At 50.5% G+C, this 27755-nt stretch overlaps 8 protein-coding genes and 1 pseudogene across 9 annotated transcripts, besides 1 other annotated feature; 4 read left to right on the top strand and 5 right to left on the bottom strand.

Annotated features, from left to right (window-relative positions):
• Window positions 1–135: 135 nt before the first annotated feature.
• Window positions 136–1178, top strand: NCS54_00776200 (Hypothetical protein; the record flags this gene model as incomplete). The annotated part of the gene is made up of 2 exons (XM_053153172.1): window positions 136–845; window positions 899–1178. 2 exons carry the CDS (start codon window positions 136–138, stop codon window positions 1176–1178), a joined length of 990 nt encoding a protein of 329 aa, XP_053009147.1.
• Window positions 1179–2731: 1553 nt separating this feature from the next.
• On the bottom strand, window positions 2732–3232 carry NCS54_00776100 (Hypothetical protein; the record flags this gene model as incomplete). The annotated part of the gene is made up of 1 exon (XM_053153171.1): window positions 2732–3232. The coding sequence occupies one exon, from the start codon at window positions 3230–3232 to the stop codon at window positions 2732–2734; it is 501 nt and encodes a 166-aa protein (XP_053009146.1).
• An 894-nt stretch (window positions 3233–4126) lies between these two features.
• Window positions 4127–9697, bottom strand: NCS54_00776000 (Hypothetical protein; the record flags this gene model as incomplete). Its single annotated transcript, XM_053153170.1, has 9 exons — window positions 4127–4318; window positions 4367–4669; window positions 4728–4765; window positions 4793–5751; window positions 5811–6422; window positions 6486–6809; window positions 6868–8537; window positions 8608–9475; window positions 9528–9697. 9 exons carry the CDS (start codon window positions 9695–9697, stop codon window positions 4127–4129), a joined length of 5136 nt encoding a protein of 1711 aa, XP_053009145.1.
• A 2509-nt stretch (window positions 9698–12206) lies between these two features.
• Window positions 12207–14228, bottom strand: NCS54_00775900 (Hypothetical protein; the record flags this gene model as incomplete). Its single annotated transcript, XM_053153169.1, has 1 exon — window positions 12207–14228. One exon carries the CDS (start codon window positions 14226–14228, stop codon window positions 12207–12209), a length of 2022 nt encoding a protein of 673 aa, XP_053009144.1.
• A 795-nt stretch (window positions 14229–15023) lies between these two features.
• On the top strand, window positions 15024–15954 carry NCS54_00775800 (annotated as a pseudogene). The gene is made up of 2 exons: window positions 15024–15277; window positions 15327–15954.
• Window positions 15024–15954: a sequence feature.
• An 811-nt stretch (window positions 15955–16765) lies between these two features.
• On the top strand, window positions 16766–18403 carry NCS54_00775700 (MFS domain-containing protein; the record flags this gene model as incomplete). The annotated part of the gene is made up of 3 exons (XM_053153168.1): window positions 16766–17156; window positions 17208–17469; window positions 17518–18403. 3 exons carry the CDS (start codon window positions 16766–16768, stop codon window positions 18401–18403), a joined length of 1539 nt encoding a protein of 512 aa, XP_053009143.1.
• A 2331-nt stretch (window positions 18404–20734) lies between these two features.
• Window positions 20735–22984, bottom strand: NCS54_00775600 (Hypothetical protein; the record flags this gene model as incomplete). Its single annotated transcript, XM_053153167.1, has 1 exon — window positions 20735–22984. One exon carries the CDS (start codon window positions 22982–22984, stop codon window positions 20735–20737), a length of 2250 nt encoding a protein of 749 aa, XP_053009142.1.
• A 1020-nt stretch (window positions 22985–24004) lies between these two features.
• Window positions 24005–24662, top strand: NCS54_00775500 (Hypothetical protein; the record flags this gene model as incomplete). Its single annotated transcript, XM_053153166.1, has 2 exons — window positions 24005–24083; window positions 24160–24662. The coding sequence occupies 2 exons, from the start codon at window positions 24005–24007 to the stop codon at window positions 24660–24662; spliced, it is 582 nt and encodes a 193-aa protein (XP_053009141.1).
• Window positions 24663–25812: 1150 nt separating this feature from the next.
• On the bottom strand, window positions 25813–27012 carry NCS54_00775400 (BTB domain-containing protein; the record flags this gene model as incomplete). The annotated part of the gene is made up of 1 exon (XM_053153165.1): window positions 25813–27012. Exon 1 carries the CDS (start codon window positions 26683–26685, stop codon window positions 25813–25815), a length of 873 nt encoding a protein of 290 aa, XP_053009140.1. The 5' UTR covers window positions 26686–27012.
• Between the last annotated feature and the right edge of the window lie 743 nt (window positions 27013–27755).

Genomic DNA, 27755 nt, shown 5'->3' with positions numbered 1-27755 from the left:
CTTATAACATCCGAATTAACTACTTCGTGGTTGGCCAATCCGAGGGTATTTAAATGGAAGAAGAACAGTGTATCCTTGCCCATCCAACTATCTACAACCATACCGTCAGCCTACTTCCCTTTCTCATTATCCAAAATGGACCGTACAACACGTCCCCTTTTAGACTTGACAATTGATAACATTACCGAAAATGTCAATGCCGTCAATTCAACATGTAACGACGCACGCTTTCGTTTCCTGATGGAAAGGCTCGTCACGCACTTGCACGACTTTGCTCGCGAGACACGCCTCAGCACAAATGAATGGCAAGCGGCTATCCAGTTCCTGACCCAGGTTGGGCAGATATGCACCGATGTGCGCCAGGAATTCATCCTTCTTTCTGACGTTCTCGGCCTGTCTCTCTTGGTCGATTCCATTGACCACCCAAAACCTCCAGCTTCGACTGAGGGAACCGTTTTAGGCCCTTTTCACACCCATGAAGCACCAAAAATTGAGAATGGGACACTAATTTCTCAGGACCCCGACGGTGAGCCAATGCTCGTCGTCTGTTCTGTCAAGGACACGCAGGGGAGGCCAATCCCCGGTGTGCTGGTTGATGTCTGGGAGACGGATTCAAAGGGGTTCTATGATGTCCAGCATGCAGATCGGACAGGGCCGGATGGTCGCGCTATAGTGCAGAGCGATGAAGACGGCTTGTTTTACTTCTCAGCCATCACACCAGTCCCCTATCCAATTCCCGATGATGGACCCGTTGGGCGCCTCCTGGCCAAGCTGAACCGCCATCAGTACCGCCCCAGTCATTTCCACTTTATGTTCAGCAAGCCTGGCTATGATCCTCTTATAACGCAAGTTCCATGCCCTTGTCTCTCATTTTTCACAACGCTAAACTTTGTTGCAGCGCCTTATACATTCGTGACTCGCCGTACGAGAGGTCGGATGCTGTATTTGGAGTCAAAGAATCTCTTCTAGTGCGTTTGAAGTCCGTCTCCGACATCCAAGGTTACGCGGAAAAGTATGGTGTTTCACCTTCGACCCGTCTTATGCAGTATGACTTTGTTCTGGTGACGGAGGATGAATCTAACCGGATCCGCAACGAGAAGGCTCTCGAAGCAATCCAAAAGCAAGGGGTCACAGGTATGAAGGTGATTGATGGTCTGCCGGTGCCGGATGTGGATTAGTGAGCTCTGTTGACGGGTTCCAAAGTCTATAAATCAGCAAGTATATTTCTAAACAAAAACCTCAAAAAAGTCTTGTGCTCTAAACTCTACTTGGAAGACCTCTCCGTGAATAAGAGTGACATGTGGCGATTTGACTTACTACGAGGAGTCTGACAAACCATTGGTTGAATAGGATCCCATTGCAACACGAGTCGAGGGCGCATGACGTAGGAGTAGAAACATCTTGACTAAGTCAAAACAATGATTTACGGCAGAGAAGTGTCCTGTGTGTGGCGGAAATACCATGGTTTATGGCACGGATGAGGAAGCCGGAAAGTGCAGTCAAAGTTCGAAGAGGATCGATAGGTGAGTTGAAGGTTCTCGAACTAAGAACCAAAAAAACCAGGCTTTTGGTGTCAATGTAACTACATAACGCACAGATATTCTTCAGGTAGCATTGGCTGGCATTTTTCTTATAACAAGTGAAGGCGGTAATCCACTCAGCCCTGGTGGTTAGAACCTTGCAGGTGACGATGCATTCAGGAGACCACTTGGAGACTCACCCCGCTTATCGGAACAGAACTCAGCATTTCTCAATGAGTCAGCGGAACATTGTTGTCGGAACTTATCTCGAAGGCGTAGCAGTTACCGCTTAGGGTAGCACAAAGACAAAGTCAGGGCGTACCCGACCACCCTGGTAATCACTGGTACACTTGATCAAGTACAAGTGGGGGGGTTAAACAAGGACCTCTCAAGCTTTAAAGATGAGATGTGTGTTGCGGTTGGTAACAAAGATTGTTCATAAGTTTCGGTCAAGTTGCTCAAATGTTGGGGGAAATACGCTTTCTAATTCCTGAATTCAGTATTGCCCAAGTAGGCAACCTGCAATATATGTGTTATACTTTACAGTCAACGAGATGCTTTCTCTAAAGAGTTGCTTGTTTGGCCACCAAAGTAGCTGAGAGAGATGCAATGCAACTGGAATAGGGGCTATTTCGGCTCAATCCAATGAGGCCAAGTGCCAATGAAAGGGGAGCCATTAGCTATTGACCTCTCTTTACCGCTTTCTCTCCGTTCTTTCCCCGGCTTTTCCTCGCCCTTTCTTCCTGTAACCCCGCGTTCTTAAGAGTGGGGTAGCTAACCTTCTTCAATTTGAACAAGCCAAGCCCGAGAACCACATCACGACCTGGCATCAAGAAAAGTCCCGTTGAGTAATCTCTATAAGTTCTACCTTGAGGGGTAAAAGAGGTTTGTACGGTGTTTTACAGCATTGGGTTTAGATGCTGTCATGTGTTTCTAAGTGTATTCTTTGATGTAGTGAACGATAGATGCGTAATTATCAAGCCATATGTGTAGTTACATTCCAGTTAACTCTGTCTACTTAGCAGAAGCAATAGTATTCAATCTATACAGCTATCCAGAAATCAGGAGACTATGTTAGAAAAACAATACACATTGTGTGAACACGGTATCGCCTCCAAAAGAAGCCATCACCTGCCCACTAAGCGTTATCGCCATGGGCGAAAGAACTTGTCCGCAGCAACGATTGCTAAGGTGCTCTTCCAAGCGTCAAGTTAGTCGCACTTCCAGGAGGAGGTTACATCGACAAATTTGATGGGTAGCTCTCTACCCTTCATAGCCATACGAAGCTCTCTTTTGAGGTCCTCCGCCTTGTTCTTGTCAGGGTATTGAAGGAACCCGACCACGAGGGTGTTTGTGATCATGCGCGTGCTCATGTAGACCCATTTAAAACCACTTCGGTCAAGACATGTTCCAAGCTCTTGAATGAAAGCATCCTCGATGGAGTCCTCGGAAGCAGGAAATTCTGTTTGGGCTGCGCATTCGTCGTTCCCTAGAAGTTCATCACACTGTGAGGTGTCGTCTTGTTCGAACTCGGTGCCGTCGACTTGGTTGCTCTGTTTGCTCCCCTCCTCGCCGTGATCCTGTTTCTCTTCCCCGCTGCTGGACTCATCTAAGTGGATATGGTCGTCGGGGCCGTTTAGATTCATCGGCTGTTCTGGGGAGCCTTGTCCTCCTCGGCTCTCAGACTTGGTACAGCAACTATATTCGCACATGTTGAAAATTGATCAGAGGATACAAGTTGAATGGTACAGACTGGAGTAGATGCGAACGGGGAAGAGGGTGACAACAACACTCTATATAGTGTTTCTAGACAGCTCAGAACCAACGCAATGTTCAGGTAATAATAAGGCATCAAACAGGCGAAGGATTTGTGTAACTGAGTTCACACCGAGCACAATGGATCAATCCGCATGTGTCTCCGAGTCGGCGGCAAACTCAAAGGGCAAGTGAAGTGTGGGGCATGATTGTCACCAAAGAGAAGCTGAAAGGACTAGCTTCTTACAGCCATTTCCTTTGTCCACATATTCATGTGCTTTGATGGATATTGCAGTTGTTCTAATCTTGCCAAGTCATTCACTCATAAGAACATGTTCACTTGGTATTCTGAGACGACACTCAAGATCTTAATCATCCCAGGTGATCGCATTTATGACCCTCATCCTCCCCCGGCTCAGCTTCGGCTCGGCACTTTATTAGCGGCGCCTTGTTGGTACGTGATATCCTTGCCTTGTGCGTCAGTTGATGTGTCGTCTCGTCTGACCTGATCCATGCCAAGTATCTTGGTCTGATATTGGCTTGTCGATCTTCTGGCTCAGTTAACCCATCAAGGGCTGGGCTTCAGCTATAATAAAGAACACATCGTCAACACGATATTGGCTTGTCGTTTAGTTCAAGTCGATTAGGGGCTTGGGAATCTCCTCATGTGGATATCCATCCATTCTGTGATGAGAGTGTTGGTTCAGCATGATCCTACCATGGGCTCGCAACATGACTGCGGGATCCGACCGCTCCGTATCAGTATTATGTACTTAAAGCCCTTATTCACCTTGACCAAGTCGAGAAATTTTTCAAGTTCAGCATTCTACATGTGATGTTATCTTTCTTCGTTAACCATCTACCTCCGTGCCAGCCACTGGAGTAACAGACCACGTCTGTCCCGTAAACACAAGCTGCCCTTCTTGCCTCAGTTTCTCTGGGTCGAAATAAACACTCAGGCCGATCCCGTCGTCGTTCAGCCAAAACACACGGAAAATCATGTAAACTTCTGAACGATCTTCGGTAGAGTGAATGCGTTGCATCTCATCAAGTTAGCCGAAGCGAACAGTATCCTTCTCTAATGTACTTACCAGTCGGTATTGCTTGCCGCTCATATAGAAGGGGGTACCACGCGGTCCAGTCGTGGTTTTGACTTCTATGTAATACTTGGGTCGCGCCCCATGCCAGTCATCATGATCGAGATAGCCGCAGCCAATGAGCATGTCTGTGAAGTGTCCTGCACTATCGACATAGACCAAATCTGCCGTCTCTCTTCTGTTCCATGCCCCCATGGTTGTGTAGTCTGGATGAATCGTTACGTATGTTCTGATCGTACTTTGCCAGTTTCCCCAATCCCAGCCTGGCATCTCGAGTTTGGATAGGAGCTCGAAGACCTAGGCGAAAACCTCAGTCAGTCTCGAGAAGTCGTGTTGTGCGTAAAATATTACTCACAAATAACTCGCCCGCGGCCCCAATCTTCTTGTCACGCTCTAGTTGGTTAGTGGACCGAAACCTACCTACGACATCCAGTCCGTCAAAGCTTTCATATGCATCTGCATGTCTCACACCGCCGGACAGAGTATCCCGCAGGCCAGTCATACTAATTGCCCCAAATGTTGTTCTTCTGGCTTTCTCAACAACCCTGTCCAGGATCCCACGATATTGCGTGTCTTCGGATCGACCCCCAGGCTGCGTGACCAGTGTAGGTGGCAGGTATTGAGGAGCCTGATAGCTCGAGGTATTCAGTGACATTGATGAATGGTGGAACAGAGGCGGTCGCGAGGGGTCATCTCCACCTCCCAGGTGAGGTTGATGTGACATTTGGCTGTGCCGAGAAATGGTCTCAACTACTGTTTCTGTGATGCCTCCTGTGGGGTCGGTATGAGATGACCCGACATATGGTGACGAGCTGTTATTTGCCGAGGAATGAGTGGGAGTCATTTGTTGCTCTGAAGAGGCGTTGTCGGTTTCAAAAGGAATGTCGGATTGCCGCTGTTGGTCCTCCTCCACCTCCACCTCCTGCTCTCCATCTTCGTCATCGTCACCTTGATCCTTGTTCTCCAATGACACTTGAATAATACCTTGGTCATCGAGAATGTCGTCAAGGACGGACCGATCACAGGCAAAGATTGAAGTGAGAGCGTTGACTGCGTCAACTTCAACTTCGACAGGTCCTTCGCCATCAGTTGTCGAGCGTCGCATTAACCATCCGGCAAATTTTCTGGGCAGAACTGAGCAAAAGCAGAGTTCCTGCGCTCTGCGTTCCCTGGGAACATAAATCATGAGTCTCTCTGAGGTCTTATCGTCGATATGCTCGTTGGCAGTTGCCACTTCGACTCGGAATAGCTGCTTGTTCTGGAACATCTCCAATACAGAGGAAATCCCGTCAACCTCCAGGACTGTCATTGTGCGCAGCTGCTCATAGACTTGGCCTGGGTTGTCTTCAAATCGAGGGCTGTGAAAGGTAGCTGCGACTCTAGTTGGTGGGGCGTAATCAGCATTGCTCAGATGATGCTTATCCCTTTCAGTACTTACCGGGCAATATAATAAGCTTTGCGTTTCAGATCACGATTGTGTGATGAAATCGGACGCCCCAAACTTGTCGAGACTGAAGTGCGTTCTTTGACCGAGTAGGACAAGTACCGATCTTGAAGGCTCGCCCATTCAAAAAGTGGCTTGAGACGACGAACATCCTCCAGGCCAAAGTCCAAGAGACTAATCTTGTCCTGAAACCTTGCTTTCAACTTGTCCCGGTCTCCAATCGCGAAGTCTACACCCACAGACCTCAACACAACGGTCCCGTCTGGGTACCTGACGGGAAATATCTTGGCCTTTCTGATCGGTTCTGGATCCAGATGCGTCCGTTCTGTTTGGAGGAGGCCGTTCAACGACAAGATGGCCACTTTAATCTCGTCGGTGCTACTCTGAGGCGATTGTCGCAGCTCATCGTAGACCATTTGCAGGGTGAGCAATTTCACCCCTAGTTTGTTCACAAAAAAACTCTTGTAAGCCTCCCAGCACTCATCCAGGACGACTTTGCCGCGAATTGCTGTCTCGCTGGACCACAAGCAATCAGAGGTCTTGTACCAACCTGACTCGCCGTGCCGCGTAACGTGATATATGAGAGGAGATGCCTCAAATGCAGCTCTGTTTTTAGTGTCAGCCTTCCGATTCTAACAAGATGAAACTGAAAAAAAACGTAGAACGTACCTCGCATCAGCTGCGAACACTACAGACTCGTTCAAGTAATTGTATAACGCCCGCATGCGGACGATGTCCTCACAACCCTCTTCCCGGAGCGCCTCTAGCTCGGTCACCAGATCTTTCAACGAAGCGTCTCGTATTCCAAGCGTTCTTTGGAACAGGTTCTCCATGATTCCCATCTGCTCGTCACCCAACCTTCTTGAGTAGAGAGTTCTGAGAGAATGTGCCGTCTTCATATCAGGGGGTGCGACCCATAGACAAGAAGATGATGACGTCCACATAGGCGCCTTCTCGTCTGGGTCAAGGATGCCTTTTTTGTCAAAATGTTCCCTATTTACTTGTAAATCAGCAATCAGTAGCAAATCTGGGCACACTCCTGGGTACTCGCCTGATTTTGCGTCGCGCTCCCGGTTCGTCATAGGCCACTGCAAGTTTGGCATAGATGGCGGCATACAGGTCAAACACCATTTGGGACTGCCGAACGGAAGAGGGCTCAGGACACGACCGCTCAATACAACTCAGTATATCGAGGAAGAAATCCACGTTATCATCTTTCCCGACCGAGAAATACTCGCTCAGGAAATCCCACCTGGTTCCAAAGCGTTGAGTCATGTCTGACTCCCCGAGTTTGAGAAAAGGGAATTGCTCAGGGTGTTCCATGTAGCGCACGACCGAGTCTCGCAAGTGTTGAAAGGGAAGCCAAGTTTCTCTCAGTTTGAGTGAGAAGTTCACTCCGCAAAGCTGCTTGGCGGGAAGATCCTGGATCCTGAACCGAAGAGTCCGGCTACTCAGCAAACTTGACTTCTCGTATGGCCAGAGATGCTCAAACAACGCCAAGAATTTATCTGGGCGGTGCTCCAAGACGTAAAGAAAAGGATGCGACAAATCGTCGCCAGTGCGCGACAGAAGCCTTAGTCGCTCGCGTATGCCAACGAAATCACAAAGCCACCTCTCCCAGCTTGGGTGAGATGAAGTCGGCCTTGCTGGTGCATAGTCCATGATGGTTGAATGTAAGAAGTACACAGACAGGCCTGGGGCAGTGCCTTGAGCAGCCAAGAGGCTCATGGGGCTGCAGGCACGATTCGTACCGGGAAGGTAAATGTCGATCTGGCGTGGGTTTTTGTACCGAACGCGATCGGTGAGAGCCAATATCGCGGATCCTTGTGGTGCTTGTGTGTCAGGCTGATGTGTCAGGTAAAGAAAACGAAGATATGTCTTGAAAATCCCGACTGATCGGTGCATGAGATGTGAGCTGAAAATTCTGAAAATCGAGGCTCGCACTTGGTCAATCGTAGCCTCCAAGACTCCCAGGTGCTCAAATAAGGTGTGTCGATCAGGGTTACCAGAGGCGGAAGGACTGATTATCCTGAGATCCAAGAACTCAGGGATGTTGATGTCCCTTGTCTTTGAGAAATAAACTGGCTCTGATCTAGTTGATGTCCATTCTCCATCTCTCAGAGGAAGCAAAGGAAGCCATTCTAGGATTTGTTTCGTCAACTGTGAGTTCTTACACCATAGAGACAGCATCCGCGCCACAGCCGAGTGCCACGCATCAGTCATGTGTTTTCCATGCATTCTTGAGTTGGCACTGCGGAGATCATTCTTCAGCAAATCGATCAGAGTAGCCACAGATACAGGCTGAAGACCATAGTCTTGGAGAATCTTCACCGCCGCTTGAGAATAGTTTGGTGAAAGATATAAATCCTCGGCCGGATCGTCAAAAAAAGGTCGTCCGTCCCCGTCCATTTGATTGCTAGCGAGGATGAAAACGTCGCTGATTAGGCGTAAATCCTTTCGATTACGCGACCTCAAGGTATGACTTTCCTTCATCATGTCCCGGATAACGTGATCCAGACCAGACCAAAATGCATCAAAACTGTTGTCTGGAGATGGAAGAAACACTGGCCAGTCATAGCAGAGGGTAGGATGCTCGCTGAACTGTAAAACCGCTTTGAAGAAGGTAACTGCAATCCAAGGACGAAGATCGAGATTTCTCCGCGAAGTGGTGACAATATCCTGTCGGCTGGCATTTGTGTCGAAATCTGAGTGAATGAGAAACTAGACAAAGATGGTAAGCAAATGTTTACGTTATGGAGTTTGTGGCATATGAGTAGGTAATCCAACCAACCTTGTAATTGGATTTTCTGAGTGGTAAAAATGCAAAAAGATCTTGGTTCGTTTGAGTCACAAGAGGTTTGAAGTTGCTTGTGACAGGAAAAGCCAAAACAACTTCGGCTGTGGAGGAAGTTCCTTGAGCCCTGTCGGTATCAGGAATCTCACGATTGTCGCTTTGCGCCAAACCAGTCGCCGTCTGCTTCGTAATGTGGTAGATCTGGCTTTGGGTGGTTTCCTTTCCATCAGTATTGGAAGTGGTCTCCAAAGACACCCGGTATTCGTCAATCACATGCTTGCGGAATGTTTTTGATCTCTTGAGCTCGCCATTTTCATGGCAGAATTCCAAGGTGATTTGCTGAAGTTTTCGGAGGAAGAGCAAGCATGTTGCCTGGAGTTCGTCGAATTGCATGGAGATGATTCTCTTCAGATGTTGAATTTCGCCTTGATCTCCTTGGTCGTGGAGGTACAGTGTCATGCGAGTCAGAGGATTGGGTATGGCTTCGACAGGATCAACCCAGATAGGTCTGATCATGCCTATACCTGGGTCCGTTTTGTTGTGCCGGAATTCGAACGAGAAATTTCCGGACTGGATATGAACTCGAGAGGCAGCGATGAATACAGACTTGAAACCAATACCTTTTGCACCAATGTATCCGTGGGAAGCTGACTTGGTGCTTTTCCCAACAGCGCAAATGGCTTCTAGGTCCGGTTCAGTGAAGCCATCTTCGTTGCAATCGACAATGATGCGGTTCGGGTGTATTTTGAAAGAGATGAAAGGCAGTACGTTGCCTGCGGTAGCCTTCTTGAAGACGTTGTCCTCGGCATTTTGAAGAAGTTCAAAGACGAATCGAGCACCGCTGCCATATATCTGCTTTGCCAATCTGACAAATAGTCTGAGTGCGGGTAGTCAAAAGTCTGGCTTGGATACCTTACATCTTGACGGAATGCGATACCGCAGTTTCCATGGCCACCCAGTTTCTATCAATGTCCCGGCGATATTCGGCATTGAACTTCTCGATGTCGTCCATCATCTGTCCGTTTAGGAATCCATACTTACCGGTCAGGCGCCGCACAATTTGCTCTGCCTCTTTTGCGCTCGCCATGGTGACTAGTTCCTTGGGTGGACGTGAATCAATAGGATGGCTGGCTAGCCGCTAGAGCGTCGAGAGAATTTGGGTGTTGATGTAAGATGAAAAGGAGAGGAATTTATCACAGATTAAGGAGCCAGCCGAACCTGGGCGAAGCACATCCTCAGGTCTCTTGTCCTTTTGTTAATGTGACAACTCTTCTGCAGGTTGGTCACAACACCCTGGTCTTCTGTTTTATGAAGTTATCCATGCGCTAGTCTGGAACTGGCAGTTGAGTTGGCTGTTGTGGCACACAGGAAGGACGACCATGTCAACGCCTGCCAGCAAGCATGGGCAATGCGTCAAGACCGATAACATGTTGGGCGAGCTGTACTCGTTAAAACAGCCAGAGGCACGCCACGAAATGCGATGGGAAATGGAAATGCTGCCTATGAACACACGCCAGCGTATGGGTCGTGTGTCTCTCGTTAGCGGCAAAAAAACTCCCTGACAGAGGGTGGGGCCGGTGAAACTTGACCACGGCCAGTAACTGTAACCTCGGCGACATGCTCTCTCTCCCTTGTCTCATGTTACATGAGGAGAACCCTGCCTGATCCCCGTCTTGTCAGACCACCGGCTCATCATCTAAGAATAACAACGACGTGACCAGTTTGAGCCGTTGCCAGGACCTGGCTAATAATATAATGCTTCTACGTCTACAAGCAATAGGCTCTAACTAATAGAAGGCTTCTCGCTCTCAAGAGTGACTATATCTATATTGGGCTACCAAGCCACTCAAAAGTTTTATATATTATACCCTCCCCCTTTTGACCTTTTATAGCATCTATAGCATGCCACTTGTGGTGTCTGTGGTACTTGACTCAGGGATCGGAGGGCTATCTTTGAGGGGGCGTATAATATAGCTAAGTAAGGTCCGTCTGGTCTCAGGAGGCAAGACACCGAAGCGGTTCTTATTTTGGAGGTTGAGGAAGGGAACATGGTTGGGCTTCCCTTTAGCGTATCTGAAGTGGTGGACACAAAATCCATCAGCCTTTCGCGTCTTGATGAGTTGAATGACGAAGTTGGTTGGTATATTGGATGCTGGTATAATGTTTAGAACAGTGCGTTGTATCTATCGCAGACCAGAGTTTGGGATAGTGCGTTGCGTTCCACTAACCCCCCCTATTCCAGCGCATCCCTATGTTCCAGTACATAGCATCACAGGCTGAGATTTAAGATGGCATATTGGACCCTGCTGTCTTGGGCCTGGAATTTGGCCTCTCCGGCGGAGAAGACCATGGACAAACTCGCGGCAGAGGTCATAGGCATAACATCATTCTAAAATTTCCCTTCCCGCTACGGTCTATACACTGTCATAGTTGACTTATACATGTGTCAGCTGTATCCAGTCCTTGTGGTTGTAAAACCGACGGGGTATGACCTGGCTAAGAGAGTTGAGGTGCGCAATGCATTAGTTGTGGAATTACCATGGATGAGGGCATTCAGAAGAGATAAAAGAAGAAATAGATGGAAAAAGACAGCTACGAAAACAAACTAGTTAATAAGAGTAAATTATCACGCAAAATCCATTCACAACACCACAGTATAAATTTAGAACATGGAGAGACATGGTGATGGCCACGCTCCTCTGCGACCCCAGGATCGACGATCACGATATTCTCGCTATTCGGGGACCGTGGATAAACCCAAAGGGCCGACATCATATATGCTAGCTCGGGCATTTAAACCGATATTCCAGCATTCGATTCCTGCTAAATCGGCTCTATTCAACCCTGAGGGGCTTGATAGGAGGATCTTCGATCTCCCGAAAAAGCTCGGCAGGCTTTTATGGAAATATTATCCGCACTAAGCACTTTGTTGGCCGGCGGCTTCCTATCCGGCCTCCCTATATCTCTGTTAGATACTACTATCCTTTAGCAACCCTATCAGGAGATATCCCGCAGATCTGCTGGGGATTTAAGTCAAAATCTTGGTGGGTGATGGAATACAGGGGTCTACAGTCCCAAAATTAGGTTCCTCTGGCAACTCAGCCAAATCTCAGCTTTAGACACGAAAATAAGTTTTATGCGTTTGAGTTTCGTCTCAGAGTACAGTGGTATCTATGGCTCATTAGACAACGCCTGATCCTTCACTCTACCACGACAGCCCAACTCCCATGCTTGCCATGGTGGGTAAAACACTGAAAACGGGGCCTGGCTGCCTCTTCAATCCAATGCCATGAAAAAGGCTCAAGATATGAGCTCGAACCATTTCCTCGGGCTGTAAAGTGTGACGCCTTTGCTTGTTAGCTGGGAACTCTGATGAGGTTGGCCCTGGGTCATCAAGGGATCATCGAGTACATGCTTGACTAATTGTCAAATGCGGGATAACAAAGGAAATTACCAATATCCTCAAGTAAAATTCATCATCTATGAAACATTCGTTCATTCTCAACGCCATTTTGGCCAAGATAATTATTGTAATACGAGGCTGGTGTCTCAGCACTCCCCCTTTCTCCTTATTCCAAAAGTTCCAACCAAATTCCCTACGTCTCATTGGCTGGCTGACGATACTCCTTGCCGTTTATTGTAGTTGTCAAGTTCCCCGTCGCATGAAAGAAGTTGTACTGAACATCAATAGAGAGGTGGAATCCATCCGGACTCGTAATCTTGGTCCCGTTATTGGGCCCCGTCTGCTTCAGGTTGGAAAACCAATGGAGCTGTTCCATGAACGGTGTTGGGCTATCTCTGGAGACGCTTTCCGAGCCAACCAGGACATTCAGGCCGTCGTCGGAAAAGTTGTGGTATGTTACCGAAACCGATGAGATCAAGCCGCGTTCTTTGTCCCCTTCGAGGGACACATCGGCCCATCCTGATGCTTTCCCCCTCAGCCTGTAGTTTCCTGGCGGTACCCCTTTTCGATCGGGGAATGATGACCCAGGGGGGAATGGCGTTCCCCATGGGATAACGTCTGGTCTGGGATCCACGAGGGGCAGGTCGAAGGGCTCTCGATCTGTGAGCTGCGCAACCATGATGCGCTCGTTCCGCCCACCATCTTCAGTCGACCCATAACAGGGCAAGGGGTTCTTTCCCCCACAAGCTGGAGATTCCGTTAAAGCCTCGGTGTAAACAATGCGAGTACCGTCTCTCGACCACTTAGGATCCGCCCTGCCATTCCATTCAGGATCGTTGATATCTCCGCTTCCAGGAACACCACTGCCAGCGGCATTGAGTTGCTGCCCGATGTAAGATCCTCGATCTCCGTATTGGTCAATGAGCCACGGCTTGAAGAAGCGTCGTTGGCCGTTGTTCCGCACAGAAGCAACCGCGGCTATAACGAGTAGATCGATGATAGGTGGAACTCCTCTAAGGCCTGAGAGGAACATTTGTCGCTCTGATGCACGTGTATCCATAACAACGGACCATTTGTCGTCGGGCGAGATGTCCACTGGATCAACATAGTCAGGATGGCTTGTCAACCGACGAACGGTCCCATCAGCGAGGTCGGCAGCGAAAACATCGATGTTACACGATTCAGCCGGGTACCCGATCCATGTGACCTCGTTCCCCGAGCCACTAAATCCTCTAAGTTCGCCTACAGTCAGCGATTGAGGGTTGATGATGAGCTGATTCGGGTCTTCTGGGTCCGTCGTAATAGCCCGCGAACGCTGTTCATGGTTCAAGATATTGACGTCGATAACATCGTAGCGTGGTGCGAGGGGCTCGCCAGTGGTAGGCGACGGGTTGTAGCTGATCCTTCCAAAGAATGAAAACTGTGAAACGCCATTTTCCGTAGCAAATAGAGAGCTAAAGCCGATGTGCACATTGTCGGGGTGAAGGCGGAGCTCTCGCATACTGCCCCCAGGCCCAGAGCCATCCAGTGTATTATCCCATCGAAGAGGAATAACGCGCACGTTTTCAGGGCCACGGGCTTCACTGGTGAGTCCGTCGGGACATTCGACAATGTCGGTACCAGTCAGGACCCTTTTTCCATCGATAAAGGCTTGCGGGTAATCCATGATCTTGCCGCGACCGCGCGAGTTTTCTTCTGACACGCCGCAAGTGATGCATTTCCACGCATCTCCGTTCTCGAATGTTTCGTTATTCGTCTTGATGATGATCAACTGTCGGCCTTCATAAATGCTCGCGGGGTCTGGGGCGGCCGGTGCGCCCGCAAAGTCCGCAACGGCGACAACGTGGACATCGTCCGGCAGATAGTTTCCTGATTGCAATCCGCTTGTTTTTGCGATACACCCTGTTCCTATAGGGTTAATCGTAGAGTTGCACGATCCAACATCGGAACTAGGAGCGACGGGTGGCAGAGGTAATCTCCTGACGGTTATTGCTTCGGGTTTCGGCGGCGGCGGGACCTCGATCGTGGGTTCTCGTTGGGTATCGTGTGGTCGAGGAGAGGGATCCGGTGTATGGCAGATCCTCGTCGCTGAGAAGAAAAGGACGGCAACAAATAAACAGACCAGTTTGGTCGTCGTCGTCGGCTTGAGGTTGGACTGAAGGTGAATGCCTCTTGCTGGTTGTGCCCCCGGGGGCAGATCTGAAGTTGATTTCATGTTGAGATGCACAGCTGTATGTTCAAGAGAAGACGAAGAAGAAAGATTAAAGCCATGAAAGTAAAGACAGGAGTCCCAGATCGCAAGGAGGTCGTCAGCTATAATGGATGCTGAATGCACGCAATTACACGTATCGACGGCGCTAGCAAGGATCAGCCGTGTTTAAGATTTCCGTATACTCGGACCAGCTCCCGAATACGCGTATGAGAGCGAAGCAAAGGTATGATTGGCTACGCAACACCATCGCCAAGGATATCAAGCGGGGAGTATGACCCATCTCCCTTGTCTGTGTCGTCAGCTCGCGCCTCATCTTTCTTGCAGAGGCTGAGGCAAAATGGGTTAGGATGAGACCATGAATCCTAGCACTCTCTTTTTCTTCGCAATATCTATGTCAATCCGCGCTTACCTCGTTCTCATAGCCCTACACTCGCAATCGGAAACTCGCGGGTTCAAGGGGTGCTCTGTAATCTTGCCATGGGCACACCATGTAAAGCGCAATAACTCTAGTGGTTATCGGCGGGATCTGACATTGCACTCGCTCTCAGTCGCAGTATATTATCAGAGGGGTGTGTAAGAGGAATCATGCTTGTTTACGCAAACAAATGCCCAACGCATTATCACAGCCACTTGTGTGTGTAACATGCATGTTTGAGCCACCCGTTGTAAGACACTCGCATCAACCATAGTCCGAGAAATCAGGCTGAGCTGACTCTCCTCGATTTCTTCACGTATGCAAATATCCAGCGTTTCCCCGCTTCGTATCAAACAAACATTCATGCTTACTAGTAACATAGAGCCTCCTCACATCGGCAGACTATGTCACAAACCTCTGATATACCCTCTGGGTCAACTCTTGACCCAATTCCGATAGATGATGGCTTCCTGGGCTCGACAGCCATATTTTTCAAAGTCAAGCCTGGAGTCGTCTTGAAGGCTCCGGTTTGCAGGCAAGAGGATCTAGTAATTCGGCTGAGGCCGAGTGTGGCAAGTGGGTTCTCTAATGAAAAGGAGATTTTAGCCAGACTTGGCGATCATCCCAGAATCACAAAGTACAAAGAGGCCCTCTATAAGACAAGATGGTTACTAATAGAAGTGCAGATATCTCGGGTGGCACGACGAGTTTCCCACGGGCTTGCTGTTTGTCGAGGCCAGTCCCGGCAGCCTTCAGAGTTTCCTAGATGATCCAAGCCGGGACATATCCCTATCTGTACGGAAAAAGTTATGCAGGCAAGCCACCGAGGCAATTGCCTACATCCATAGTCGGGGTGTCATCCACAGCGATCTCCGCCCTGACAACTTTCTCGTCCACACTACAGGCTCTACAGACTTTGATCTCATGCTCTGCGATTTTGGTGGATCAGCTTGCAAAGAAATCGGAATCCCGGGTGAAAACCTCCCGGATGATGGCTTCTTTGACCCCAACTCGGGCTGGACGACTACAGTGGCCACTGACATCTTTGCTCTCGGGTCAGTCCTGTACACCATAGTCTCTGGGCACTGGCCCTACAGAGAACCTCCCTGTGGGTTCTTCACCTCGCGAGAAGAAGTGGAAGAGTACGGAGCTCGTGTTAACGGCTTCTTCAAAAAGGGTATCTTCCCCGATACGGAAGGGTTGTACGGGGGAGATATCATTCTGGGATGTTGGACGAAGCAATACTCGAGTGCCAATGACATCTTGCAAGCGGTGGATGCGTTAGAATCTTTGATTTCTGATTCTGAGACTTAATAAAGCGGGCCAGTGCATTTTTCAGCCGATTCCAAGGCGGGGGCATCTTAGGTAGTGCATCCCTCCGAGCAGTGGAGGGCATCGTAGTTGTCTTCCATCTTCCGTCAAGGTCCCCAACAGAATGAGCTTTTGTGGTAATACAATTACCCGCACGCGTCACGCCATCGATATAGCCTCCTCCGCGGCTATATCAAGACGGAGAGAAGTCCGAAGGGGTTTTTGCTTCTTGGTGCATTTAACCGGAGTCTGGGACAACAAGCTTCGTCAAGTAGACGGAAACATGCTGGCCATGAACCAACAAACTGGAACCTTCTGCTCGCCTGCGCCAATGAAATCCACTTTCAAGGTATCTACTTGGCCAGATGGAAATATGGTTCGGGGATAAGGCAGCACTCTGAATGGCCAGGAAGGGAAGCTCCTGCGAGTGAGCGTCGGGATATACGGCGGAAAACCCCTGACATAGTTGCAATAGTTCGGTTGCATTCAGGACCCATGTTAGTGCTGAGCAGACCAATCACTTGAGGAAATGGCCAACTCCATTCCCCAGATTCTTCGACTTATACGGGCATCAAGCTAAGCGTCATGAGACGACAATGCGGGGGAGGGGCCGGCCGAGCCCAGTCTGCTCGCCATCCTTGTTCCATCCAAGCCAGAAGTGAGACTATGGGGCCCCGCAGTCTTGTCGTGAGAGGCTCAAGGGTATATATATCTAGGGAAAGTCCACCGTCCTGACTTGAATCTCATCAAGGCTCTTCACCCGCTTCGATCCCAGAAATTCCTTTCCAGATTCCAAAGCCAAGAACTGCCCAAAATGTCTGCTAAGCACAACAACGCAGGCCAAGTCGCCGCTGCCTCCGAGGTCCGCCGTCTCCTCGAAGAGGACAAAACACCATGGTACAAGAAGCCCAACCTCTTCAAGCTCTATCTGATGCTCGTTCCCGCTGCCCTCGGCGTCGAAATGACTACTGGGTACGATGGAAGCGTCCTCAACGCACTCCAAGCTGTCGATTTGTGGAACAAGCATTATGGAAATCCTACCGGTGCGACTCTCGGCGTCATCTCTGCTTCCCTGGCGATCGGGACAGCGGCCGGTGTTCCCATTATGCCGTACCTCAATGATCACTTTGGACGCAAGTTTTGCGTCATTTTGGGCTCTATAATAGTGGCTATCGGTGTGGTGCTTCAAACTTGTGCTCACAACGGTATGTTCAACCCCCTAATCCCAACTCTCACTCCCATATTAACATTACCAGTCGGAATGCTCATCGCCTCACGTATCGTCATGGGTCTAGGCTCTCCAGTTTCTCTCGCCGGTGCTGCCCAACTTGTTGTTGAGCTCGCTTACCCCAAGGAACGATCCACTATTGTCGGCTTCTTCCAAGGGACTTGGTTTGCTGGAGCCATCCTCGCTGCGGGTGTCACTCTTGGAACGTATGACTGGACCAACAACTGGAGCTGGCGTCTTCCAACCCTCTTCCAAATTCTTCCTTCTTTGCTTACCATCATCTTCATCTGGTCAGTCCTCACTGCATGCCCCATGCATTCAGATCTAACACGCAGCAGGTTCATCCCCGAGTCTCCTCGCTGGCTCGTAGCTCACGATCGTCATGAGGAGGCACTTCAGATCTTGGTCAAGTACCACGCCGAGGGCGACGAGACTTCCGCCTTTGTAGCCGCCGAGTTCTATCAGATCCGAGAGACGCTCCGCAAAGAAAAGGAAGCAGCAAAACAACCCTGGAAGGAGCTTCTTACTGGCAAAGCGAACCGTCATCGAGTTTTTGTCGCCGTCTGCGTCGGTTTCTTCACCCAGTGGAGTGGCAATGGTCTCATCAGCTACTACCTGGCCAAGATCCTCGCGCTGGTTGGCATCACCTCCCGAAGGACGCAGAATCAAATCAACCTCGGTCTAAGTTGCTGGAATCTTGTAACCGCGGTCTGTTCCAGTATAGCTGCCAGCTACCTGCTGCGCCGCAGACAGCTCATGGCGGGATACATTAGCATGACTATCTTATTTGCCTGCTACACTGCCGGATCAGCCGTCTACGCCGAAGACAACGAGAACAAGGCAGCCGCCAAAGCCGTCATTGTGTTGATCTTCCTGTACAGCGCCGGCTACAATCTTATGCAGCCCTTCCAGTATCTCTACATCGGCGAGATCTTTCCCTTCATCCAGCGATCCAAGGGCATTGCCGTCATGCAAATGTCGACGCGTATTGCCTCCGCATTTAACCTATTGGTGAACCCGATTGGAATGGCGGATCTAGCATGGAAGTTCTTTCTCGTATACTGCGTCTGGCTGGTGATTGAGACTGTGGTGGTTTACCTCTTCTTCCCCGAGACTCAGGGACCTACGTTGGAGGAGATGGCATTGGTCCTCGAGGGAGACAACGCTGCCGTCGAGGTTGTCAACTCCAAGGCTGCCAGGCTCGAAGAGAAGGAACAGGCTTGAAAGGTTTTTCACGGTTCTATTCATACAATTCCATGGCAAATATGTCAAGTAGGCCGATTCTCATCCTTTGCCGCCCAGATGGGATGATTAGCAAGTGAAGTTTCAACCTTACCCAGGGGCTCCAAACTACAGGACATTAATTTACAGCACCTTGCCTTCCGCTAATGATTGTTAAAAATAGTGTACTACTTTGAATCTATGCGCTTCTGCACAATGTTACACCTGCATGCGGCCTTCAGGCAAGGCACAAAGTGAGCGGATCAACCCAGCCGATATCCCGTCTCGACTGCTGGATGTCCAAGTTGGAGGTGGAGGTCGTGTCAAGCTCATCAAATTTGACTCCCTATCGAGCAGTGAACAGACAATTCTTTGCTCATCGGGCTTTGCGGCGCTTTCCTACTGCTGGTGAGGTCAGCAATCGTTGACCTTGACCAGGTCCCAAAGCCAACATCTTTACGGTGGATTGTCCCCTTCAGAGCTTCCGAAAACTATTCAGGATGCGATTCTTGTCACTCAGGAAGTCGGGCTGCGATATCTATGGGTTGACGCACTTTGCATTCAACAGGACAGCGACCAAGACAAGGCAGCCGAGATATCTCGCATGGAAACCTACTATGGGAGTGCCACAGTCACAATCTGCGCCGCTGCCGCCTCGACCGCTGAACAAGGATTTCTATTCCGTCGAGAGAGCCACCTATTCTCTGCCGGGCCTTTTCGGCTTCCCCTAAGGAACAAAAACGGCACCGATGAAGGCTACATTTACTTGTTGGAGGAGGCCGACGGGTCACCGGACCCCACGACGACACGCGGGTGGACCATGCAAGAGTCCTTACTCTCTCGGCGCATACTAATCTACTCCCAAAAGCAACTCTACTGGACCTGCACAACCTCCACGTGCGGTTGCGGAGGTGATATCATTTCCGCGGCAGAGAGGGTATCTGGGAACCACAGGCCCTTGGTCCAGTACATTCAACCCATTGGGGACTTGGTGAATCTTCCGACGTCGGAACAGTGGAAATATCTCTTGATGAACTACACGACCCGGCACATAAGCGTTCCCAGCGACAAGCTTGTCGCAATCTCAGCCTTGATATCTCACATTTGGGAGATGTCAGAGGGGCGCAAGGAGAAGCCAGCGTACATTGCAGGTCTATTTGTGAATCTGGCAAACCGCCTCTCATTATTAGATCAGCTCCGGTGGAAAATTCTTGATCCGTCCAAGTCAAGTCGCGCAAACGTGTATAGAGCCCCATCATGGTTATGGGCAGCTATTGACGGCTCCATCCGGAACCATACGAGCCCAGAAGACAAATTTGTCACAAGGCAGCCAGACGAGGCTGTGATTCACAGCTACTCTGTCGATCTTGTTCATCCAAAGTTGCCTCCAAAGTTGCCCTTCGGGAGCGTCAGCGATGCTCACATAGTGATTGAAGCCAAGAAGCGCTGCCTTTGCGAATGCGTCAACGTTCCAGCCCTGCCACTAATAATTCAACCCGGGGGACGGAACCACGACGACCTGAGCCCTGGCATTGATCTACTCCCCGACACAGAAGAAGATGGTCAAGCTATGAGAGACATAATACGAAAAAAAGGGGCATCCGGCAGTGAGATTTTCCTTTTACTCCTACACGCATCCCGAGGCCTCATTGTCTCACCAACCGCCTCAGGGGATATGGTAAGGATCGGTGTTTTTGAGATTCACGAGAAGGAACTGGATGAGTGTGATCGGGGATAATTTTCGGGACAAGTGAAGCAACTTCTACGCGCTTAGTGTGATGCTACCAAGTAGCCTACCTTCATCTCACACATCCATCGAGTGATGGATGATGAGAGCATCAATAAAATAGAACAAGCAAAAAGAAACAACATACAACATTGGGGATTCGCTAGTCGTCACCGACCTAGCTACTAATCCAACTCTTGCCAGGTTATCGATGGGAGATCGGACGGGATCCCGAGTTTTCTAGCAGATGTGGTCGTATGTACTTGGGTTGGGGGCGAGCAGCCTTTTCTCTCGTGAGCCCGACCACGCTGAACCAGCCGACCGACCTATTCTAAGGATTTAGTAGATATTCCTATGGTTATATAAGACTAAGTCATTCTTATATCTAAACTTAGATAGGTCTCGGTCCTAAGTTAGGTGATATTTGTTCAATATTAAAGGTATGTTCAATCTCCCAATGCCGCCGGTCCGCTTGTGGTGAAGCCGTCACCAACATCAGTCATAAACAAGAACCCCATCTCAAATGTTGAAATCTTTTTGAATTAACCATGTTGGGCGTGTGGTTTGCCTCTATCTCTCTAATCTGGGTATCGCACCACATCTCCAGCTCAAGCATACTCGTCGTCGAGTCCATACTCGGCATCCATATCTGGATCATCCTCATCGTAGCCACCCTCAAACTCTCCACCTCCAAACTCTTCTCCATCGCCGTAATTTTGAGTCTCATCGTACTGCTCCTCTTCTTCCTCTTCCTCTTCCTCCTGAGGAACCTCCGTATCATCGCCAACCACACTCTCGTTGCCTGCTTCGCTGGCGTCGTCGCCGCCCATGGTGCTGCCGGCGACGCTCGTCTTTTGGCTTGTGGCTTCTGATCCGGGCCCTCCGACGTTGGGCATGTCGAAAATGTTGCGGATGGCGTCGTAGTTGATCCTCTTGGACCACGCGCGATCCTTGGCGACGTTGACGGCCGCCTCGGCTGCTGAACTGGCTGGGCTTGTCTGTCCCTCGCCCATTCTGGCTCGCTTTCGTCGCTTTCGTGTCTGCTTTGGTCGCTCCGCTTCAACCTTCTTTCGGAACACCTTCTCTTGGTGCTTTCGTAGCCACTCCTTATTCTGGTTCACCCAGATCATCTCCTTGATCTGGGCTTCTTCTGGCGACAACAGACAATTGATGACCTCGGGATCGTCGGCAAACTCGTCTTCTGTCACGTCCGCCGACATGGACACTTCCTTCTGGGGTCGCTGTTGTAATGCCCAGACGGTGTGAATCTGCGCTCGCTGCTCGGCATTCGAGTAGGCCATGGCGTGCTCGTAGGTCAGAGGATCGTTAAAGATCTCTTCGATGACGCCCTCCAGTTCCTGTTCATCCTGCTCCCACTCCTCGTTAATGGGTAGTTGAGGCTTTCCTTTTTGCTTTCCGTTCGCTCGAGATTCCCCGTCCAGCTCCTCTTCCAGCGCGTCACCGAATTCTTCAACCAAGTTATCGAGATTCTCCACGTTGGCTTCTTCGCTCTGGTCGTCTGTCGCGTTGTTTCCATTGAGTCTGTTAACCAGCGATGGGTCCTTCGCAATCTTTGATGGAATGGGTGGAATGATGAATCCGTCGTCGTCGCGACGATACTCTACGACAGGAGCCTTGGATAAGTCGGCACCGCCTTCAATCAGGCGGGGATCGATCTTGTCAGCCAACGCGTCTTCACCCTCATCACCCTCCAAGTCCGCCGATGGTCGCTTGCGCTTCTTGCTCTTGCCCTCCAAAGTCTTCTTGTACTCCTCGGTGTTTCTGTAGAATGAAGGTGGGTCGTGTGAGCTCTCCAGAAAATCCTGCTTCAAGAAGTCCTCGACCGACATTCGACTCGACTCGGTGACCTTGAACTCTTGTAGGCGGCTCTGAATGGTGTGATTGGTGACCTTGACGATGTAGACGACTTCTCGCACAGTCCGTCGAAAGTTGTGCATTCGCGCAGCCATGAGAAGACAAGCACCACAAATACCAGAGGGTCGGCGACCCATGACCATCCAATCCCGACTCATACGCTTCACCAAGCGAACGGCATCCTCGGCAACCTTGGCTGTCTCCTGGTGAAACTCCATCTTTGTCGCGAACCGCCAGATGAGATCCTCGGGGTACACAGGGATAAGACCGTCGTTGCCGATTGGGACCACCTCGTTGAGCTTCTTGAAGATGCGACCGAGCTTGAAGACGTTGAGCTGCACCAGATCGGCCAGATCAATAAGCATGACCTTACATGGCGGCTGTGCTCTGCAAGCGGCGTATAGGCAGACGGCGGCGACACTGGCGAGGGTGCGACCCTGTACAAAGTTGGCGCTCGAGGCGAGCTTGAAGACCTGCGTTCCAGCCGTGATCAAGCTTTCTCCGACGTTGAGCTGCTGTGCGTATCCCTGCATCAAACTCTTGGCCTCTCGAATGCTCTTTTCCCTGTCTTCTGATCCACCAACCCTCCGAAACGCAGGTCCCATACTTCGGACACCAGCCTGATCGGCTCCAATGTAAGAGCCATGGACAACCGCGGCGCCGGAGGAGGACTCTCCAAAGGTAATCTCGGAAACGATGTTGCTGTCGTCAGCGATGCGACCACATGTCTGACATGTGCCGTCGACGACATTCGGGTTCGGACATGACTTGTTGGGGCATTGCGGCCGGGAGGGAGCTGCGAGCGAGGCGTTGCGGTTGACGGCGTTGATTCGAAGAGATTGTGAGGAGGTGGTGGCGGCAGCAGCTCGACGTTCCTCTCGCTCCCGCATAGCTCGCACAGGGTTCGGCTTCGCAAAGCGAGGCTTCACGGTTGGCCGTAGGCCATTAGGCCCGGATTTTGGCGGCGTAAGAAAGGACGACATGTTGAAGATGTGAAGAAACCTAAAGGTTGAAAGATTCAAGATCGATCTCCGGCTGGGGACTGCGAGCGGCGGTTAAACTGCGGCACATCTTCTGCTCGTCACCAACCTCTGCAAAATCAACAGAACAAAAGCTCTTCTCTCTGTTGTTATTTTCTCCGCAATTTGAAACCCCTCAGTAATCAAAATACAGAAACGCCTCGATCAAAACGACTTCGCTCGCAGCGCATCTGCACGTCACGCGAAAAAACATCATCTTCTGGTGTTCGAACCATCATCGCCTCGTGAGTCAGGCCGGGGGGGGCGACCCACTCGACCATCGATTCCGATTTCCACCTAAAAGTACCCCGCCATATGATCATAACCTCTCTGTCTCAGCGACCTCCCCGACATTGTGGTTGGCTGTTTGCTGGCCGTCTGGCGGCCATCAGACGAAAGACTGTAGGCCATGGTCAGTGAAGCAGCGGCAAACAGGATTCATTTTCGTCCCTTCCGTGGTTATTTCAGTAAATATTGTAGTCATCCAAGAATTGGTTTAATTTCCTGTTCTGGAAGTTCACATTATTTCCCCATTCAGCACTCTGCTCAATCCTCCACATGCATGCCGGCGAAGACACCAAAGCCAAAGGCGCAGACATGCAGGTCTAAATCCTCTCAAATGTCACATAATTATTTGTATAAAAATTCTGTACTGTACGCCGCCCCCCCCTCACTCATGTAACAGCGGCATTTCGGCCCGGCACCCGCATCCTCACTCGCTCTCATGTCCGCTCAAATAGACCCTTCAATGCATCGTATTCCTTCAAATGCCCGTGTCGTTACCAATCAATCTCAACATTCGTGGGCCGAGTCACGTAGTGCGGAGAAAAGATGGCAGTCTGAGACTCAGTGCTATAATTACGTCAGACCCTGCCCCGCGACGCCAGCTCCAATCCTTCGAGCAACACCTTCATTCACATCTGTACCTCTTCCGTAGACCTTTTGACTTTCAACGAGATACGCCTATAAGCAAACACCTACGAGATGGAATCCCCTTTTACTGTTTCTGCCAAGCCTGGCGGTGATATCTGGAAGCAGCCTCCTTCTCATGATGTCTTTACTGGTGAGTAGCCCCTCAATGCCCCTCACCACCAAGCCCAACATCACCACTCCAGCACATTCAATGCTAACAACCTCAGCCCCCTCGCGCACTCACTCCTCCGGTCCCCTTCAAAGCCTCATCTCGGCAACCCTCACCTTCACCTTGACCTACACCCACCAGTACGACCAGGCCGGTCTCCTACTCACCCTCACAAAGCCGGGTTCCTCCCAGAAAAAGTGGATCAAGACGGGTATCGAGTACTTCAACAACCACCCGCGCTTCGCCACCGTCGGCTGCGATAATTTCAGCGATTGGAGTCTTGCGCCTGTGCCTGAAAAGGACGAGGCTGCTGTCAAGAACGGCGACAAGAGCGCTACTATTGTTATTGAGAGGGAGAAGAGTGTGCTTGGGCTGTGTTGGTGGATCTCTCGGATTGATGATGCTGGTGAGAAGGTGCCTTTGAGGCAGCTCTGCTGGCCCTTTGGCGAGGATGGATGGGAGGTTGAGGTCGGTGCTGCTGTGGCACGGCCTAACAAGGACGTTACGGAAGAGTTGGAAGCCAAGTTTGAGAATTTTGAGGTCAAGTGGGAGTCTACTTGAGCAGTCCCATAGATGAACCTCATAATAGACATCACATATCACGCATCAGAGAGGAAAAACACCAAATTGAGGTGGCCGAATTTCTCATTACCTCGGACCCTGACGGAGCTAGCGCCAGGGAGGATCGCTCAACGATCCTTTCAAGTATTGTTGTTTCTAATCATCAAGATCATAACTTCGTTTCTCGGCGAGTTTGTATTGTCCATCGCCCCCAAGACCATGCAGGAAGATCTTTTTTCTCCATCAAAAACAAAGGGAAAGCAAAAACAGGAGGTGTCATTCTGGATTTTGTACCAGGACCAAGGGGAGCCGCGTAGAAGACGTGCACACGCAATCAAGCGTGTGTGAGTAGAGTGATTATGCCTTTGGGCCCCCCATGCCTGGTGTGAGTAGGAGAGTTTGTATCCGTTTCGCGTCTAAGCATAATGAAACGCCCAACGCAAGAACCGCAATAAAACACAGTTAAACTCCAAAAAGATCCATTCGTTTAGAAACCGAGATGGCGCAATCGTTTCAATCTTGGATAATTTGCTCGCGGGTTGAGAAAGGCAAGCAAAACTCCGGTTCTTCCCAAGTACTCTGAAAGCGAATGTAGGGACCAGACAAACAATCAAGATGCCAGTCCCAGTCGTGTAAGACCGTAAAAACGCCAGAGTAGAAAAACATGTTCCAGTGCCGCAAATGTAATGGGTATCAAAGCAAAAGACGAGCGCAGAAGAAGCAACGCACAGTAAACCAAGGAGTTAACACACAATAAAGGGAGCAGAGGATGGTGGGCTCGTTGCGTTGCCGGGCGTCATTAGATCCTCTCGTGCTCTTGTACTTTCTCAAATCAGACAATTTCGGTCGGCCAACCTCGTGAAAAGAAGGGGAGTTCATGTAGTAAAACAAAAAGCTCCTTAGGACGTCAATCTGATGAGGAGGGAGCGTGAAAAGCAAAAGAATCCAACGCCGGCTCGAGTAATTCCCATCATGATACACTTTTTTTTTTTGGTGTTTTGTTTCCTTTTTCGGTTCTCCGTGTTTTTTTGTTGTTTCCGCACTCATCCTCCAGCAGAGATCCATATTGGCGAGTTACACGCGCATCTGGAGGCCTGAGTGTTTTGTATGTGTACAGTGGTGGTTCGTTCGTTCGTTCTTGTCGTCACCTTCAGACAGTCTTTGGCGTCCGAGCATTGCTGACGTCAATGACATCGTCCAGGTGGTTGCACATGGCTACAAACAGGTCGAAGAAGAGCTTGCTGCCGCCCGCCTCCATCTCGGCCTGCATGGTCCCGCTCCGCTTGAAGGTCTTGCGACAGCGGATGATCAGGGCGAGGTAGTGAGCGCGCAGGCGGCTGTCCGAGTCCGGGGTGTGGGTGTAGGCGTACTGGGCGGACCGCAGGATGGTGGCGACGTCGATGCCGGCCTGGAGACCCTGCTTGCGCAGGGCCAGGCGCTTTAGCTCTTCAAGGCCGTAGCGGTCGGCGGCGCAGTAGATGACGGTGTCGCGGAGGATTTCGACGCCCAGGCTGGACAGGTAGACGGAGGCTTCGCCGGCGCGGCCACCTCCGGTTTCGGGGTTGGGGGATGACTGAGGTGTTCGACCGTAGTCCTCGAGCTCCCAAGAGTTTCGGTGCCTGTTGTGAAGCAGGCGTGGGTAGTAGTCACCCTTGTACAGGTACTCGAGGACGGCCGAGAAGACCTCGGGTTCTTCGTCGGGGAGGGAGATCCTCTTGCTCTGCGCATCAAAGGGGCTTCCGCGGCAGGCGGCCTCGAAGAAGGGCGACTGGCGGAGCACATCCTCGTGCGCTGCAAAGAGCCGGCCGTCACGGCCCACGGTGAGGGTCACGATGGGCGAGGGGGAGGGCGCGGCTGCGGGAGACTTTTGGTGTTGGTGCTGCTGGGGAGTCGTGTCCCGCTCGTTGAGCGATCTCTGCAGTTTCGACATCTTGACATGGTCCCGGTGAGAGCCCGATCTCTTTAGTCTCGCAGACTTGTCGACGCGGTTTGGGTCTTGCGACCGGACTGAGCGCTTGAACATGGCTGCGGTTTGTTTTCGGTGTCTGGTAATTAAAGAGTGAACTCGTGACGGGAGATTCGAGGAAAGAAAGGGGAGAACAAGGACACGCAAAAGAGTGAAGTTGTTTTTGTCTATTCTCCCGGCTGACTTTTTTTGATTCGATCGAACTTGGCTAGAGAGTGACGAAATGAGCGAAGAGAGGAGAGGAAGAGAGAGAAAGAGAGGGAAAAGAGAGTGAAGCGCAACAAAAAAAAGATTGACAAAGGAGGGCCCGGGCGGAAGAATATGCCGTAAAACAATATCCTCGTGATGAAGCTTTGCGACCCTGATTTTAGTTGCGAGTGGGGGGGGAGGAAGAAAGAGAGGAAGTCGGGGGTTTGGGGGATGTGAGCTGTATTTAACTATTCTTGGTGGATGGATGGATCCATGGATGCCCTCACTCCCCAGCCATTCACATTGTCTAGTCCACCGCGGGGTCCCAGTAACAGGCAGCCCACTGCAACCACGTCAGTCTCGTCGATTACAGAGCCTCTCTGATAGGTCCAGCTGTTTCATTTTCAAGCCCAGTCAAGTCCCAAATCCCAAAGCTTGGGTTCGGCTCGTCTCGCTAAATTAAGCGGCGCCGGCCTCCATCATGACTATCCCTGTAACTTGACCTCGAACGAATTCATGCCTGACTCGTCATCTTCTCTCTCTTCCTGTAAAGACGCCCTTGACGCTTCCCAGTAACTATCCCAGTCATATCTGCACAGCCTCATCTCAAACCTGTCTCGTCTCGTCTCATCTCCAATCACCATGACCATCTTCTTGCCACTCTCTGAAGCCACCTTCAGTGTAACTCGACAGTCCAACGACTCCAAAGAGCGCCCGTCCTGTCGCGTTACCGGCTCACCAGCCTGATACCCAATCGTCAGGCTCCGTGAAGACACTACCAAGCCAGATCATCTGTGCAAATCAGGGCTCCATTTCTGATTGGTGACTCGGCCAATTCTACCCAACCTGCCGGCGCCCAAGATGGTGTGGACGAGTCCCAAGCTCTTGCACATGCCTCAAGCAGCCACCATTTTTGGTACAGATTCACGGTCGTCCAA

This window comes from Fusarium falciforme, chromosome 6 (genome assembly GCF_026873545.1).
Source record: "Fusarium falciforme chromosome 6, complete sequence".
Classification (NCBI taxonomy): domain Eukaryota; kingdom Fungi; phylum Ascomycota; class Sordariomycetes; order Hypocreales; family Nectriaceae; genus Fusarium; species Fusarium falciforme.
This window is presented reverse-complemented; position numbering and strand designations above follow the sequence as displayed.